The 16,569-nt window shown below is 42.6% G+C and overlaps 1 protein-coding gene across 1 annotated transcript in view; it reads left to right on the top strand.

Annotated features, from left to right (window-relative positions):
- The window catches only part of MEGF10 (multiple EGF like domains 10), a 166,181-nt gene that overhangs the window by 123,717 nt on the left and 25,895 nt on the right, over positions 1 to 16,569 (top strand). Inside the window, exons 10-13 of the mRNA XM_054589877.1 lie at positions 2,152 to 2,326; positions 3,637 to 3,757; positions 4,508 to 4,671; positions 6,853 to 6,955. Coding sequence (XP_054445852.1) covers positions 2,152 to 2,326; positions 3,637 to 3,757; positions 4,508 to 4,671; positions 6,853 to 6,955 — 563 coding nt within the window. The remainder of the gene's footprint in view (positions 1 to 2,151; positions 2,327 to 3,636; positions 3,758 to 4,507; positions 4,672 to 6,852; positions 6,956 to 16,569) is intronic.

Below are 16,569 nucleotides of genomic sequence, written 5' to 3'. Positions count from 1 at the left end.
GAAGACATTAAAAGACTGTGAAAGTAAACCTAGATTATAGACTATGATAAGTGAGATGAAGAGAACGAGCAGGGCGCTACAAAAGAGCAAGACAGGAGAGGATGGCTTTCAGTATGAATAGTCAGAGAGGAAAAGCTCTCGAAGGAAAAGACACTAGTTGAGCTCAGACGGGAAGGGGAGGATGGAGAGAGCTAGGCAAAGTGGAAAACAGCATTCTAGACGTATAGAATAGCCCACGTAAGGCCCCCCAAAATGAAAAATCTCATGGCCTTTTTGTTTGTTTTACAAATTAAAACAAATCCATTGCAGTTGAGTGTAGTAATAAGAGAGAAATGAAAGTAGAGGTTGGGAAGTAAGCAGTGGCCAGAGGATGAGGCCTCTGGGCTGTATTTAGGGCGATGCTCTATTTGGTGTTCCAGGGGCTGTCTGGTTTAGGACTGTTGTTCTAATGTGATTATTAGTACTTTTTTTTTCACTCTTAAAAATGTCCTGGTTTCTACAATTATGTCATCACTCTATCTCTATTAAAGAGTATGGATTTTTAATTCCAAGTGTAGTGGGAGCCTTTGCAGAGTTTTAAGGAGAATGACACAACATGATCTACTTTTAGGCGCGGAGGCATGAATGGATGCAGGAAGGAAAGTTAGGCGATTCAGGAGTTTAGGGGATCGATGATGTTGGCCTGGAGTGTGATGGTAACAGTGATGACAAAGATGTAGCTGGATCCAAGATATATTTTGGAGTTAGGTCCTCCACTTAGGTTAGGTCCTCCTGATGAAGCAGGGGTGGGAGGTGAGGGAGAAGGAAAAACTGCAAGATTTAGTTTAAACAACTGACTGACTGGAGGTGCCATTACTTCGGTGGGGACAGTTGGGAGTAGACACGAAGTGAGAAACAAAGAAGGGAAGAACAAAAGCTCAGTGTTTGATGTGTTAAGTTTGAGATGCCATGGACATGCCAGGTGTTTGCACATGGGTAAATAGCAGGTAATGAAATCTGCATAAATGTAAGGAGATCTGAGACTCAGACCCTTGTCTCCGATTCCAACCTTTTATATCTAAGTGACCATCTTAAATATAGAGTTGTACTTAGATATTCCCTCATGCCTTGTTTTCTGAGTAAAGCTTGTGATGGATGCCTAGGACTTTGCTTGTGGGACTTTAGTTGCTATAGTGGCCTGAATGTATATTTATATGAATTTCTGAAAATGGAGAACAAACCGTCTAATCTGGAAGGGTGTGGCTGAAACCGTCGCTTGACAGACTGAGACGTAAGACCCAGAGACCTTGTGTACTTTCGCTATGGGTACACAGGTAGTAGGACAGCCAGGATTATATCCTCAGTCTTCATCCATCCCAGAGAGTCATTCCTTTCTAAGAGTAGAAAATCTATGAACAGTCCTTCCGTGAGAGGTTCTTTAGCAACCATCTGGATGCTACAGTGGATTTTGTTGTTGACCCTACTGAAGGGGAGGGTTTAATCTCTGGAGAGGGAGCCCATTCTAACAGTCTTCCCATTGTGAGCAGAGCTAGTTTGATTATGGAGATTTTCCTTGGTGAGAAGCACATGTGTTTTGAATGCCACAGAGTGCCCTGTTGTGTCAACCTTAGTGGCGCGTGCATCTTAGCACAGCTGATGTGTCCATTTGCTGTGGGGCGACAGCTGGCTGCCTGGCTGCCCATCAGGGCGGCTGCTGTTTCAGGTGGAGACAGCTGCACTGCCACCAGGTATGGGGAGCCGAGAGAAGAAGCGGGCTGAAAACTTTGCCGCTTTTGGAGTTCTTTGGCCATCACCCTGAGTAACTGATTTGGCCTTATTTATTGGATGGAATCCTTTGTACCTTCTCATCATGTCAACCTTTTATGGAGTCAGTGCTTTTGATTTATGGAAATTAAAACGAACTTCAGATGAAAGGACACAGTTGTGACAGTCATGGCCTTAGAGCATGATGCCGATTTCATGCAACATTTCTGTAGTACCCATCAGGTTCCAGCCAATTAATTAAATCACACCAGGCCTGGGAATGAAGTTTAAATTATTGTACATGGGATTACCCACACATTTAGTGATCATAACTAAAGCAACATTTGCATGGGCCTTGGGTGTCACGTTTACCCGAGAGTGACTTGCTCCTTTCATCCATGCTCTCAGCTGTCACCCCATGTCTGGTGAGTGTGCCTGCAAGCCTGGCTGGTCGGGACTCTACTGTAATGAGACATGCTCTCCTGGATTCTATGGGGAAGCTTGCCAACAGATCTGCAGCTGCCAAAATGGGGCTGACTGTGACAGTGTGACCGGAACGTGCACCTGTGCCCCGGGATTTAAAGTAAGTGGCATGGCCTCTGGAGGAAGGAGACAAGGGCGCAGTGTGGAGCATATTGGAACCATGACTTTACATGACCTTTTCTGAAGTACGGTGACTATGCTACCATCATATTCATTTACTCTTTTAACAACAAAAAGAGGAAAGAGAAAACTAGTGATGAGTGATATAAGTAATTATATCACCGTAGAATGATGACTGGGAAGTCCGGTAAAACTATAAATGTGCCATTAATAGTTAATTATTTAATATATGTCATGAAGTATGATGTATTATAATTACTCTTTACATAATTATTTTGCTGTTTTATAGGCAACAAAGAAATTACTTTTCCAAGCAGGGTATATATTATTGTCAACAGTTTCTACCTTAATCCTTTGTAATTCAAATGCACATAATATATCAAGTTAGCATTTATTATGTATTTATATGCAATGGTGAGTAGTATGAAAGGTTTTTGGTCTCTTTGAGCATCTGGAACTTACAAAAATGCCCACATATGCCAATAGAGCAGAATTTTGCCTCGATTCTAGACTACCTTAGCTACAGGCCAGGAATCTTTGTTTTAAAGGAAAATGGATTGTTCTTGAATTATTTTCTCCCACTTTAAACAGGAGGACATTAAATTGACATTACAATGACATTGATGATTATCCCAGAGCACATCATGCAGAACAAGGAGGGATCATAAAGTTTCTGAGCTGAGAGAATCTTTACAGGGTTTTCTAACCTATGTCACAGTCCTTTGGCTGAGTCCTTAAATCTGCCTTGTCTTAGTGAGCCCCTTCTGTTTTTAAAGTAGGTGACCTCCAGTCACCTTTGGTAACCAACTTCTACGTTCCAGGCTTGCTGTCGGATAATAAATTGAATCATGTGGGCAGTTCCTCTGCTGTACCCCCTGATCAGGTTACATACTTACTATACGAGGAAGTCTAGGAAGCATTGCAATTTAATGTACAGTTCATATTTATGTTTATTTATTGACAGTAATTTTACAGCCACAGTTTATTGTTAAATATCTGCTTGTCTGAGCAAGGACAAAAGGTTTTTTACTTGCTACAAAGGAAAACTAATGAAGGTAGCAGGTTTTTTTGGGTTGTTACTCAATATTGTATCAAACATAGACCAGCTAGCCTTGCCTCTGAATCTCTAAATTCATATAGTGGTGACATTACAGCAACATTTTAGTATACAATGTGTTAAAATTGGAGAGGGAGTATAATTAGCATCACCAAGATATATTTTTGTTTCTTTGTGTTGGCCTTATTTCAGTTGGTAGAATTGCATGCATTTTCCTGTTTGCGCCTGTCTAGGGGACTGACTGCTCTGCCCCGTGCCCTCTGGGAACCTATGGGGTGAACTGTTCCTCTTTCTGTGGCTGTAAGAATGATGCTGTCTGCTCTCCTGTGGACGGGTCGTGTTCTTGCAAGGCAGGTGAGTGGCAGTAGAGTCTTTCATCTGATCCTGGTCCTATCATCTCCTGAAGTCACAGGGAAGAAAACTTGACTAAGATTCTAGGTCCAGCTGTGCCAAAATTCAGTGCCTGGTCTCAGCAAGCCCTTCAACCAGGGTGGGTTCTCCTGCTCTTATGAGTCAAGGGAAGAAGCTTGGAGGAGATGATCTCTGACAAATCAAAGGAAGAGGCTCGTTCTTAGGTGATAATCTCTGAAGTTGCTGCAAGCTCCAATAGTCTCTGTGTCTCTTCACTTTGGGGATGAGTAAGCCAAGCAGACATGTGTTCATGCCCCTAAACGCACTGACATGGAGTCATGACGAGAAGCTCAGCCAAGCACCGATTTTATGTGAGCACCAGAAGGTGCATGTCCAGAGTCTCTGCAGCAGCCAGGTTCCTAGATACCCAGTGTTCATAGTTAACAGGGTCCTGCTTTAAAGACAGATGAATATTTCACTCTCCCAACCTGAACAAAACTCAGCCTCATTGTGCATTAAAGGGACCCCCATACCACGTTTCTTTTCTCAGTAGCACTTCTCATATTGGCGTCTGCATGACAGATCACACAATGCACAAGGTGGTCTGAGTGCTTCGTTCTTCTCTGTGCTGCGTCTGGGGGACACCGCTGTGCACCTTGAAGGTGCTTCTAAAGGGAAAGCAGCTTGGAAAGGCTCAGCAAAACTCCCTGCCGCCTCTGTTCCCTCACATGCTCTGCAATCTTGTCGTGGCAGGCTGGCATGGCGTGGACTGTTCCATCAGCTGCCCCAGTGGCACATGGGGCTTTGGCTGTAACTTAACTTGCCAGTGTCTCAACGGTGGAGCCTGCAACACCCTGGATGGGACATGCACCTGTGCACCCGGATGGCGCGGGGAGAAATGTGAGCTGCCCTGCCAGGTACGACCAAACCCGTACTCCAGGTGGAAATGCCTGGGAGTGTTAGCCTCTTCTTGCAGTTTTCCTGACTTAAAGTGTCTGAGTGCAAACCAAACCTCAGGGATTATTCAAAGAATTAAGGTATTTGAACTTAGAGTGGATACAGGATTGGAAAAGGGGTAGACATGGAAATTGGTTACATAGCTTTGTGAGAATCACTTTGTTCTGTTCCTGCATCTCTATTCAGGTCTCCCCCCTTTCAGCACCCCCCCCCCCCCCGCCAACCCCGTCTATTTTTTCTGTTCTTATACACCCATCTCTTCCTGGCAGCCAGTAAACAGCATTTGCCCACCACCCAGTGTATGCCTATCTACTCTCCAAATAGTGCATTTCTGTTGTAATGGAAATCCTCTAGCCTTTGGGGTGGAAAGTGGCAGGGAACAAACTGGGTGGTGATAGTGTCACAGAAATGCTCCTGGAGGTGGTGAAAGAAGGTTTGAAAACAGCCGTCTTTTAATCCAAATATCTCTGGAGTCACAAGAATCTCCAGAGATTTCCCTACTTTGCTGACTTCAGTCCCTTGACATACTTTGGAGATACTTGTCATTAGAAATCCCATATTGTGTCAACTGCAGGCCAACAGAGTGTGCAACTGGAAAGTGTGTTCTGTAGTACTGTGATTTCTCTTTCTTTCTGAATGAAGCACGTGGACGTTTCTTTCCTTCTTTTCCATAAATCTTTCCTCCTATTACAATTCTCTTCTCCTGAGCCCTTAAGCATTCTCTTTGTGGCGCGTGTTCTTTGCCTTCCGGGGAATGTCTGATAGCAAGAGGACACTGGGACCCCTTGAACCGAGCCCCTCAGGAAGGGCCTTCCACGGAGGTTCTTTTTTCCCTGGGCTTCCTCCTCATTAAATACAACCCATTTCCCAAAGCAGAAAAGGCCTGCCCTGGGCTATTTTGTGCCCTGCAAACCCTTAAAAGGGACAAAATTAAGTTAGCTTTGCTGCCTATCATCCACCAGTGGACAAATGATCAGTGCTCTTAGGCTTGAAGATCGCCTTTCACACCCAATCTGACTGTAGACAAAACAAAGCCTCTGGCACAATCTTGTCCTTTTTTTAATATCTTAGATGCATTACTAAGTTAGCCAAGCCAGTGGTTTGGTGGCTTATATGGTAGCAAAGCTATATCCCATACAACTCCATCAAATGTTAGTGGGGCCTAAAAAGGGTTTATTTATTTTACTTCAGTAAGTTTAATAATCTAGACAATGATTATGCCATCCAGCCTCCACGGCCTGTTTCGAGCTGATGTGCAGGTTCCTCCCCTTTGGTGATGGTGCGCCTGTGATTTCCTTAGTGCTGGGGGGTGTGGGAGGTTTCTGGCGCTCTCCCTCAGTTCCTCAGGATCTGGCATGGAAGAGAAGGGGTTGTCAATGCACAGCTTTCCACTCCTCACCCACATACTAAATGATCACATCCCCAGAGTCTCATCGTTGTTGGACCGCCAAAACTGCCGTGCGTGTGAGAACCAAAAGTCTGGGGTAGGGATGGGGAGGAGGGTGTGCTGGCGCGGCCTCGCGCTCTCAGACTCCGCAGTCGGAACACTTCACTTTGTCTGGATGTTTCCATCAAAAGGAGGGTATTGCTTAGGAAAAGTAACAGCAGACTTTCATTTCACTTTCAGTTCCACATATCCCACTGGCAACTTGTAGAAACACACTTCATTCGATTAGAGCTATAAAACGTTTTAAAATTTTGGAGCTTCTCTATGTGGGTCAGGCTACTCCCCTTCCACTCAAGAATAGAATGCCTTGTAGGGAACATTGAACTATTTTACAAAACTCTTTAGGAGCAAAGAAAATACGTTTATAAGTTGTGGTTTCTGGTAAGATAAAAAAGAATATTTGCATTAGTCGGCGTATTTACATACCTCTCTCTGTATGCCTAGCAGCACATTAGTGATTTCACCAGTCATATGTCAGAGCTAAACTAAGGTTTGAGGGACTTTAAATATTGGCCTCCTGGAGCCTGTATTCTGGGGGCCAATGAGACGCAGGAAGAGGTGATTAGAAGGCACGTTGCTGAGAGGTGTTTGGGGGGGGGGGGGGGGGGGGGACCGTGCCTGAGATGGCTGACTGAGGTGCCTTTCGTCTCCCGTTGTCGGACATCCCATGTCCTCATTGCTGTCTTCCATGCAGGACGGCACATACGGGCTGAACTGTGCCGAGCGCTGTGACTGCAGCCACGCGGATGGCTGCCACCCCACCACGGGCCACTGCCGCTGCCTCCCCGGATGGTCAGGTGAGCCCAGGAAACGGGAAACCCGCCCCTCTATGCCTAGCGCTGTTCCCTGCTCTTTCAAAGAAACACACACAGGTCAGCTGTACTGCACAAATGAAAATGCCGTTGTCTCTAGTAAGCTGACAGATTTTTACCTGAGAAATATTACTATTAGGCCTAATTCATCTGTAATTCAAGAAGGACTTTTTGTTGATTTGTATGAGGGCAGTTCTCCTGAGCTTTCGTGGAAGGTCCAGCTGTCAGAATTCAGGCCAGCAACAGGGGGAAAATATGAATTGCTTTGAAGCGATCTCTGCGGTATTGCTAAGCATTAAGAAAAGAATGGTTGAACCATAAAATGTCACTAAGCCCACCTTACTAAGACAGAAATATTAAATATTAATATGGTCAATATGCAAATATTAAAATGGTTGATATGCAAATAGTCATTACTAGAAATAAAAGTTTTTAAACCTACTTTTTTTTAATAATAAGAATTGTCATAAAAATTCATAATCTGGTTGAATACCAATGTTGTAACCAAGTATCTCCTGATTTATGTGACTCCATGGTTTCAGCCAGGAAGTTTAACGAACTAACAGGGGCCTTAAAGAAGCACAGCTTTTGCTCATGATGTACAGACTTGGAAGACGGCACCAAATGCCCAAGCAAACTGGAATCTTGTACTTTTTAATACATCAAATCAAGCCTATCCTTAAAAAAAAAAAAGGCAAATGAACTTCTTAAATACTTTTTAAGAAAAACTACAAGTGGCAATGCAATAGAACAGTTATTAAACATTGGGACGAATGAACTGAACATATTGATGACCATTTCTGCTGAAAGTAAAATAAAATGTGATTGCTGATTTGCCAATTTAAAGTGAAAACTTGTTATACTAGGGACTGGATTAGAGGTAGATAAATGAACCAGAACTTCCTTTTACAATTACCTTCTCTTTGAAATCATTTGTGTGTGCATGTGTATTTATATATATATCATATTTGAATCTAACTATATTTGTATATAAATTTAGAGAAGAGAGGAAATTTGAAAGAGAACTGTTTCCATATTGATGCTTCAGTATCCTCCAAAATGTTTTCAACTTGTTCTCTAAAAGAAATTGGTAGTAACGAGCTAAATATCCTCTTTAGTGATGGTTCCTATGTTCAGAATGTGAATCTTTCAAAAGAGAATCTCAGGCCTCCATACAAGAGATGTCACATTTAGGAAATTATGGCATCAGGATGGTCTTACTTTTTAGCAAAAATGCATACAAAGAAGACTCTAGAGAAATAAAGATAAGTAAGGCTTACTGAGTTCTTACTGCAGGCTTACAACTCTATGCGGTAGGAAATGTTATTTATTTTCTCCTTTTTACAGATGAGGAAGCTAAGGCAAAGAAATGTTAAGTGCCTGAACCAAGGTCCTGGAGTCAATAAATGTGAGAGGGTTTGCACTGTACCCACTATACATGTAGCTCTTTTAACTACCGCACCCACTGCCGTACAGACTTACTCCAGGAGGTGCTGGAGCAGAGGGCAGTTATGCTGAGATTTATTTTCACTCTGGATAAAGACTTTCAGGAATAATATGAGACAACCATGGTGATCAGTGCTGCTGTACAGCAATCAGTTAATCTCTCTCTCCCTCTTTCTGTGTGTGTGTATCTCTTTATTGAGATATAATCGTATACCATAGAATTCACCTATTTTAAGTGTACAATTCAGTGGTTTTTAATGTATTCAAAGAATTGTACACCACGATCAATTTTAGATTTTTATCATCTTCAAAAGTTAGTACTCACTAGCATCAATTACCCATTTACCACCAATCCTTCCTACGCCTCCTCCCCCTCCCTAGACAATCACTAATCTTACTCTCTGTCTTTGTAGATTTGTCTATTCTGGATATTGTACGGACTCATACAATATGTGGTGTTTTGTGACTGGTTTCCTTCACTTCACATTTGTTTTCAAGCTTCATCTATATTGGAGCATATGTCAGCATGTCATTTATTTTTGACTGCCAAATAATATTCCATTATGTAGATAGACCATATTTTATTTACCCATTCATCGTTGATAGATTTTTGGATAATTTCCACTTTTTGGCTATTTATATGTAAGTGTTTGTGTGGATGTATATATGGTGGATATATATTTGAAAGTGAAATTTCTGGGTTATATGATAATTTTAACCTTTTTAAACATTAAAAACTAAAAAAAATTGCTAAACTGTTTTCTGAAGTGGCTGCATCACCATTTTACATTCCCATCAGCGATGTAAGGGGGTTCCAATTTTTCCATATACACACTATGACTTGTTATTATCTTCCTTTTTGATAATAGCCATTCTATTCTAGTTGGTGGGAAATAATATCTCATTGTTTTTGATTTGTATTTCCCCAATGAGTGATGATGTTTAATGTATTTTCATGTGGCTATTGGCCATCTGTATATCTTCTTTGTTGAAATAACTATACGTATATTTTGTTTATTTTTAATTAGATTATTTGTCTTTTAATTATTGAGTTGTAATAGTTCTTCATATATTCTAGATATATGTCCCTTATCAGATACATGACTTGCAAACAGTTTTTCTCATTCTATGACTTTTTTTTTTTTTTTTACTTTTTGATGGTGCTTTTTGCAGCAGAAAAGTTTTTATTTTGATGAGGTACAGTTTGTCTATTTTTTCCTTTTGTTGCTTATGCTTTTGTTATCAAATCTAATAAACTGTTGAGTAATTCTAGGTCGCAAAGATTTATGTGTATACATTCTTCTAAGAATTTTATAGTTTTAGCTTTTACACTTTTAGCTTTACATGTAGATCTTTGATTCATTTTGAGTTCATTTTTTTATATGCAGTATGAGATAAGTGTTCAACTTTATTCTTTTGCATGTGACTATCTTAATTGTCCCAGCACCATTTGTTGAAAAGTCTATTCTCCACTTAAGTGTCTTGACATTCTTGTCAAAAATCAATTGACCATGAATGTGGACATTTATTTCTAGACTCTTACTTCTATTCCACTGATATATATGTCTCCATTTAGGCCAGTACCATACTGTTTTGACTATTTTAGCTTGGTAGACAACTTTAAAATTGGGAAGTGTGAGTTCTCTAACTTTGGGCTTCTTTTTCAAGATTGTTTTTACTATTCTGGGTCTTCTGAATTTCCATATCAGCATGTTAATTCCTACAAGGAAATAAGGTGGAAATTTAATAAGGATTGAATCTATAAATCAATGTAGGGAGTACTGCCAACTTAACACCATTAAGCCTTCAGATCCTTGAACATAGGATGTCATTAGTAACCTCTTCAGTGGTGTTTTTCAGTCTGTTGGAATTTGTTGAGAGCTGCTTTGGCTTCTGGCAGGAATGAACTGAGATGAACAGTCACGTACTTAATTTCTAGTGTCTGAGAGCTACCTTGGAAAACAGGCCATGGCGGGTGTAATGAACTCTCTTTTCTGTTAGTAGGCGATTTCCACAGACACAAGGACTCCCTGACCTTCTAGTTCCTCCTTGGCTCGCAAAAGCTGAGATAACTCAGACTTCGCCCTATGAAGTTCCACCTTCTCATGTTTCTGTCCGGCTCTCAGTTGCTGAATGTTAAAACTGCATTACTGCAGGGATTAGAGCAGATTTTGTGACACAAGACTTCTTGAAGTTCTCAAATAGAGTGACCAACACTAAATTCTCAATGACCACAGTGAAGCGAAGTAGCATTTTTTACCCCCAGCAAATTCAGAAATTTCCTTACAGAGAGGCCATATCATTTGTTTTGGTCAAAACTACCAAATCTACGTTTGTCTTATGAATGTAAAGGAAATGTGAGGTGTTCCTGAATATACCAGTATCCACCTGCTTCGATGATTTAGGACCAGCCTGTGAAAAGCATACTCTTGTGTACATGAGAAAATCAGGAGCTGGGATTTGGCCTGAAGCCAGTCACAAAATGTGTTCATTGCATTCCACAGTCTGGGTCATGGGGTAAGACAAATTATCGCATCTGGCCTTAGACCTGGGGACCTCCTGCGGGAATGCAGTGACTTTGTCACACAACATAATCTTGTAATCCTTTGTCCATCTGTGACTGGTCTGCTTCCCAAAGAGGAGGAAGCTTTGCCTCTTCATGCTGCTCTGTCACATGGTGCCCACCGTTTCTTTGCCCATAGCCCCAGGGACTTGTTCACCTGGGTCTCCTGTGTAGGCATTGGATCTGCAAGTATCGAAGGCTGCTGTGAAGTTTTTTTAGAGAGGTCATCCCCACACTTGCAGAACACACATGTATAAGCAAATGTCTGCCAAGGAAAGAGAATTCCTGAAGTTCTTGAAAGCACCTTACAACTGAGTCAAGGATTGGCCTATTTTTCTAAAAGAAAAATAAAAGAAGAGTAGCCTCTGTATTATTTACATAGAACATCATTACATTGTCAACACTGGGTGGGCTCATGATTTTTCATCACAAATTTGTTTTGAGTAAGTACTGTGAAAAGCCCTTTTCCAGTATAAAGAAAGGTTTGCTTTCCGTTTAAACACCAGTTTCAGGGACAAATGAATAGCATCAACCCAGGGAAACAAGTGTTTCCATTTCCTCTGCTCCCTGTTGCTGTAGGTAAAATGTTAAGAATTGCCTGACAGGGTAGCAATGGGTCGGGTAACAGGGAGGCTTTTTTGAAGGAATCAGTGAAATCCAGCACAGGGACCTGGGCTCTTCCCCCGACCAAGTCAACAAGGTGGCATAGGGGCTCCAATGGTGCTCAGCTACTGACTTAGGGAAGCCGATCAGGCCCCCGAGGTTGGAGCCGGAGGTAGGGGTCGGAAGAGTTGTGTCCCTTTTCACAAAGAAACTGATACACCTCAATTGAGCAAGTCATGTTCTACCCTGATATACTAAGGAATTCAGCTTGCCTTCTTACCATTCGGCTCATCCACCGCTCCTCATAACTTCACCCTCTTCCCCAATGTTTGACTGTCTTTTCCTCATAAGGAAACCAAAACTCTTGTTTATTTCTACTACAACTGATAGCCCCATTTTACAGTCATAAAAAATTCTTCATAATGTACTAACACATAGGTTAGCCAAAATAAAAGTTGCATCTGACATCCCAGATACCATTTCCAAAAGAAACATCCCATTTTTTTCAAAGGAAAACACATGCACTTTTATTATATGTAGTTATTGCAGGGGGTGACATGTCGTGGGGGAGCACGGGGCACAGGCGCTCCTGGAGCTGAAAGTTACCGTCCGGGGCCGGCTGAGGAGGGAGCGGGGCTCTGAATCCCGCAGAGCCTGTCCCAGGGCTGTCACAGACGAGGGGAATAAACACGAGTTGTCGCAAACACTTCTCTGTTTGCCGGGAGAGGGGACACGGCTCTTCCCTCTAGTGGGTGTGTCCAAAGGCTTTTATTGAGAACCATATACACAGGGGTATGGAAGCAGAGCTCATCAATGAATGTCAAGAGGCTATGTTTGCAGAAAACAAATAGAGATCATGGATAACAATTGGAGGAACGCAAGAGATCTGCCTCAGGTCAGGGTCTGTGAATAATGTACATCTCCTTCCCAGGATGAGCAGGTTATCATCGCTTCTGAGGGAAAAGTAAAACATGCTTAAAGGAACTTATTTCTAGGCCTGATTGTCCCCAGGAATCACCTGATCCAGTTTAGGGCTTTAAACCTGAGCCAGGCGGGCCAGGCAGAGCCACCAAGAGATAAGGAGACTTCTTTCAGACAGAATGAGGACTCCAGCCATGTCCAAGGCCAGCCGAGGGGTGCGGGCCTCTTTGCTCTTTTTCCATGACCCTCCAAGTCCTTGTCCCGCTGCCCATACTGGCCGATGTCTGTCTTAGGTCGTCATCTCTCCTTGTGAGAGAACTTACCCGTCATCAAGAACTGACCACCACAGGGCCAAGCAGGGGGATGTGAGGGGGGCAGGGGCTGCACCCCTGCCAGGGGACAGGTTTTGTCTCCTCAGGGGCCTGTTTTCCCAAGGCCTCCTGGATTATTTCCAGCCTTGGGGCCCTCTCACTTATTGGTGAGGCTAGTCCCTGAAACCAGGCAGAACGGTTCCCAACATGTAGTTATTTAAAACCCTAATTTATTGACATTTTTAACCAGTGAACTGCCTTATCAAAAAGGGGTAGATTACAGTAAAAAAAAAAAAATTAGGGAAAAATGAAACACCTGTCAGGATATAGGCTCTGTCCTGGGCTTCTTCTCCCACACCTCTGCTACACACACACACACACACACACACACACACACACACACACACACTGCTGTAAAATGAGACTGGATTTTCAAAGTGAGAATTCTGAAATTCCAGATGTCAGTGAAATATAATTTGTGGGGGGTGTGTGTGTGTGTGTGTGTGTGTGTGTTGTGTATATTTCCAAAGTAGTGGAGTGGTATGCTTTATAAAGTATTTTTCAAAAACAGTAGAAACATGCTGACATTTCTTTTCTTCCTTTCTTCTCTGACTTCAGTCAGCCAGAATTTCAAGATCTCATTCCAGCTTTCAGGAACATATGCCGTCTCCAGCCTGGTTCTCAACCCTGGCTAAGCTCACTGTCACCTAGGAACTGTTTCCCTTGCGTATTCCCCATCCCCACCTCACACCTACTGCCTACTGAATGGTAGCGTGGAGGGTGGGTGAGGAGGAGGATGGTGTCATTGCCAGCTCAGAAAGCACTTTTGGTCCAAATTTGAAAAAGTTTGGAAATTCCTAAGGCATGCTTCTTGGGAGGTAGAGCATGAGCTGGAGTTTTGTCCTGACTTAGCCCTGGCCAGGGGCTCTTGTATGGTGTACAACCCACACAACCTTACTGGTGGACCGGTCGGTCATTTCAGAAGCAGTCCTGGCGGTCCGTGCAGTGGCAGTGCCCAGCCTGTAGACTGGCCTGTGCTCTGCCTTCCTCCTCTTGTTATTGAAGGGGAGCATTTCTGTGACAGAGTCTTATAACCAGTTGCAAAAGACCACAGGGGGCTGAGGGATGCATTCATGTCAGGGAAAAAAGAAAGGTTATTTGGTAAAGTGATAGAAAAGAGATTAGGATGCCACATCGACCTCCAGGAGGCATGGGAAAGAGGAAGGGGCTAGCCGGCCATGGTGTTACCGAAAGAAGTGCAAAAGAGAGGAGGAAGAAAGGGGGCCTGCTCATCTGAGCCCAGCCAGGAAAGGGACCTTGGAAGAAGGAAAGCCTGGAGGTAGGTTTATGAGGAGAGGCTGGCTTCTCTACTTTGCCTGGCGAGCAGAGCTAGGCTTGTGGTGGCCCCGGCCCCTCACCAGAAGGACACTGTGAGCGCTCCCCGTTTTAACCTTCCCCAAAGGCACCAAGTTTGACCATTTGAGTAAGTGAATCTGCTGCTCCAGGTACTGATCTATCCTAAAGTGATCTCTCAAGCAGCTGAGAGATATCTGAATTGTTATTATAAGGGAAGACCTCTCTTTCCTTGTCCAGTGACCTATAAGTGCAAATTCAAATGCAAGTGAGTTTTAATGAACACGCATAATCATCCACAAGTGCAAATGACAGGCTATCTGGCTCTTTAGGGCATTGAAGGGTGGAGAACATGTATGCAGGAGCATAGGTGTGTCTGTTTTCATGGTCTTGGGGACAAGGAGTCATGTAAAAGCAGAATGTGAGGTCCCCGAAGGGAGGGTGGAGGGAAAGGCTGGCCTCCTCAAAAGAAAGGCTGCAGAAAAAAACAAAGTTCCCCGGTCTGCCAATCTGCCCAGTAGTCTGTTTTCTGCTTTTATCTGGGTCTACTCTAAGGCAGGCCGTGCTTCCTGATATTTTTGTCTTATAGATGCAAATGCAAACATCTATGATTTACATGACTCTTCAGTATTTTTTTTCAACTTAGCTCTTTATATAAAGCAGATTTTTTTTTTTTATGGATCTTTGAAATATTTGACAAATTTAACAACCTTTTGTTGGGTGTCTCCGAGTGGTATCAGCAACAATGCTTAGGTGCTGGGCACATGAAGCTAAGTGCCACTAGCTCTCAGATGCACAGAAAGATGCTCCCTGTCTCTCAGGCAGACACTGCGTGGGTAGAGGTAAGCATGCCAGCAAATAACTTCTTACACTACAGTGTGCTGCCACTTCATTGGCTGGAGGATTAGAAAAGCAGAAAAGTATTATGACTAAATACTGTAGTCCCTTTCTTCTATAATCACCAAGCCAATTATTATTAACAAACCTCTCTCTTGGCTCTACTATATGTTCAACAGCTTGTTGCTCAGGAACAAGACAGTGACTTGGAATCATTTCCTTTATTCTCTAACACCCCAAATATTGCAATACTGGCATAAGGAATATAAACAATTAAACGGGACAAGGATTTGGGTGTTATCCCTGAGAGGGGGAAATAATGACACCCCAGATGATTCATTTACTGCATTCATGGAATCACAAGTGCCTAGTGAATGCTGATTTCACATTGAGGCTGCTGGCATTGGCATCAGGCATTAAAGGCACGAACATTTCTTTAGAGCTGCTTAGCTGAAGTTTATCGCGATCATTCAGCCATTGCCTAGCAACTTGTGAAGGCTATCAAAGAGCTCTTTGTCCTCAGGCCTGGCAAAAACAGTCCCTCACACATCTCCTTATCAGCATCAGAACATTTATCAGGGAAAAAGGCTTCCTTTGAGCCAGAGAGTCCTGCAAATTTAAAGATATGCCTTTCCTATTTTTGTCTCTTCAACCAACCAATTTAGGAAGTTGTTTCCTGAAGTAACTCCTATTAGAGCCTTTATCTATACTTCGGGAAATATTCCACAAGATTTTCCTCAAGATGTCCCATAATTCTTCTATTGCTTTATAATCTGGGCTAGCATTAAAGAACACAGACCTGAGCTCATGAAAGTACATCTCAAAAATAAGCGAGGCAGACATTTCCACCCCCTTTGAGGGAAGAGTCACCATTTTAGGTGTACAAAATATAAACTTCCTGATTCAACACACTTCTCACCACTCCTTCAGGGGAAAAAGAACAGTATGGTTTCTCCATCCAGTTGGAAAATGGTGCTGAATATCACATCGAAAAAGGGACTGGACTTATGAATTCATTCAACAAATATTTGACACCTTCCAGGTGCCAGGCACTGTAGTGAGCTAAAACAGGCTCCTTTGCGGAACTGCCAGAATTTGTTAGTTGCCCTGGGTGGAGCCTGGGAGGGAACTGCATCTTTCATCTGCATTCTCTCCTGTATTTCTCTGGAATATTCATTTCCCACTTCATCCCAACTGCCATTAATTTAGCTTAAGGCCTTGTCATTTTTATCATTTGTTTTTAACCTGGTTAATCCAAAACAGACACCAGACAGCTCCTTTCTTTTTCTTTTTCTTTCTTTTTTTTTTTTTAAATCTTTATTATATACTTTTTCCCATATCTGACAGGTCTTTCTTCTAGGCTCATCATCAAAGCATCTTCTGCCCTCCTACAAAACACAGTTTAGTTACATACATCCCCTACTTAATTGTCCATTTGGTCCCTATTAACACTGTTACCAAACTAAAGGGATTTCCTCACCTGTGCGCACCAAACCCAATGAAGTGTGAACATGAGTTTGCAGCAAAGAAAGTAAAGCTTTATTATTTAAAGAAATGGTACCAAA

Source organism: Pteronotus mesoamericanus, unplaced genomic scaffold, assembly GCF_021234165.1.
Source record: "Pteronotus mesoamericanus isolate MK-2021 breed Mesoamerican mustached bat unplaced genomic scaffold, CSHL_Meso_final scaffold_167, whole genome shotgun sequence".
NCBI lineage: Eukaryota > Metazoa > Chordata > Mammalia > Chiroptera > Mormoopidae > Pteronotus > Pteronotus mesoamericanus.
This window is presented reverse-complemented; position numbering and strand designations above follow the sequence as displayed.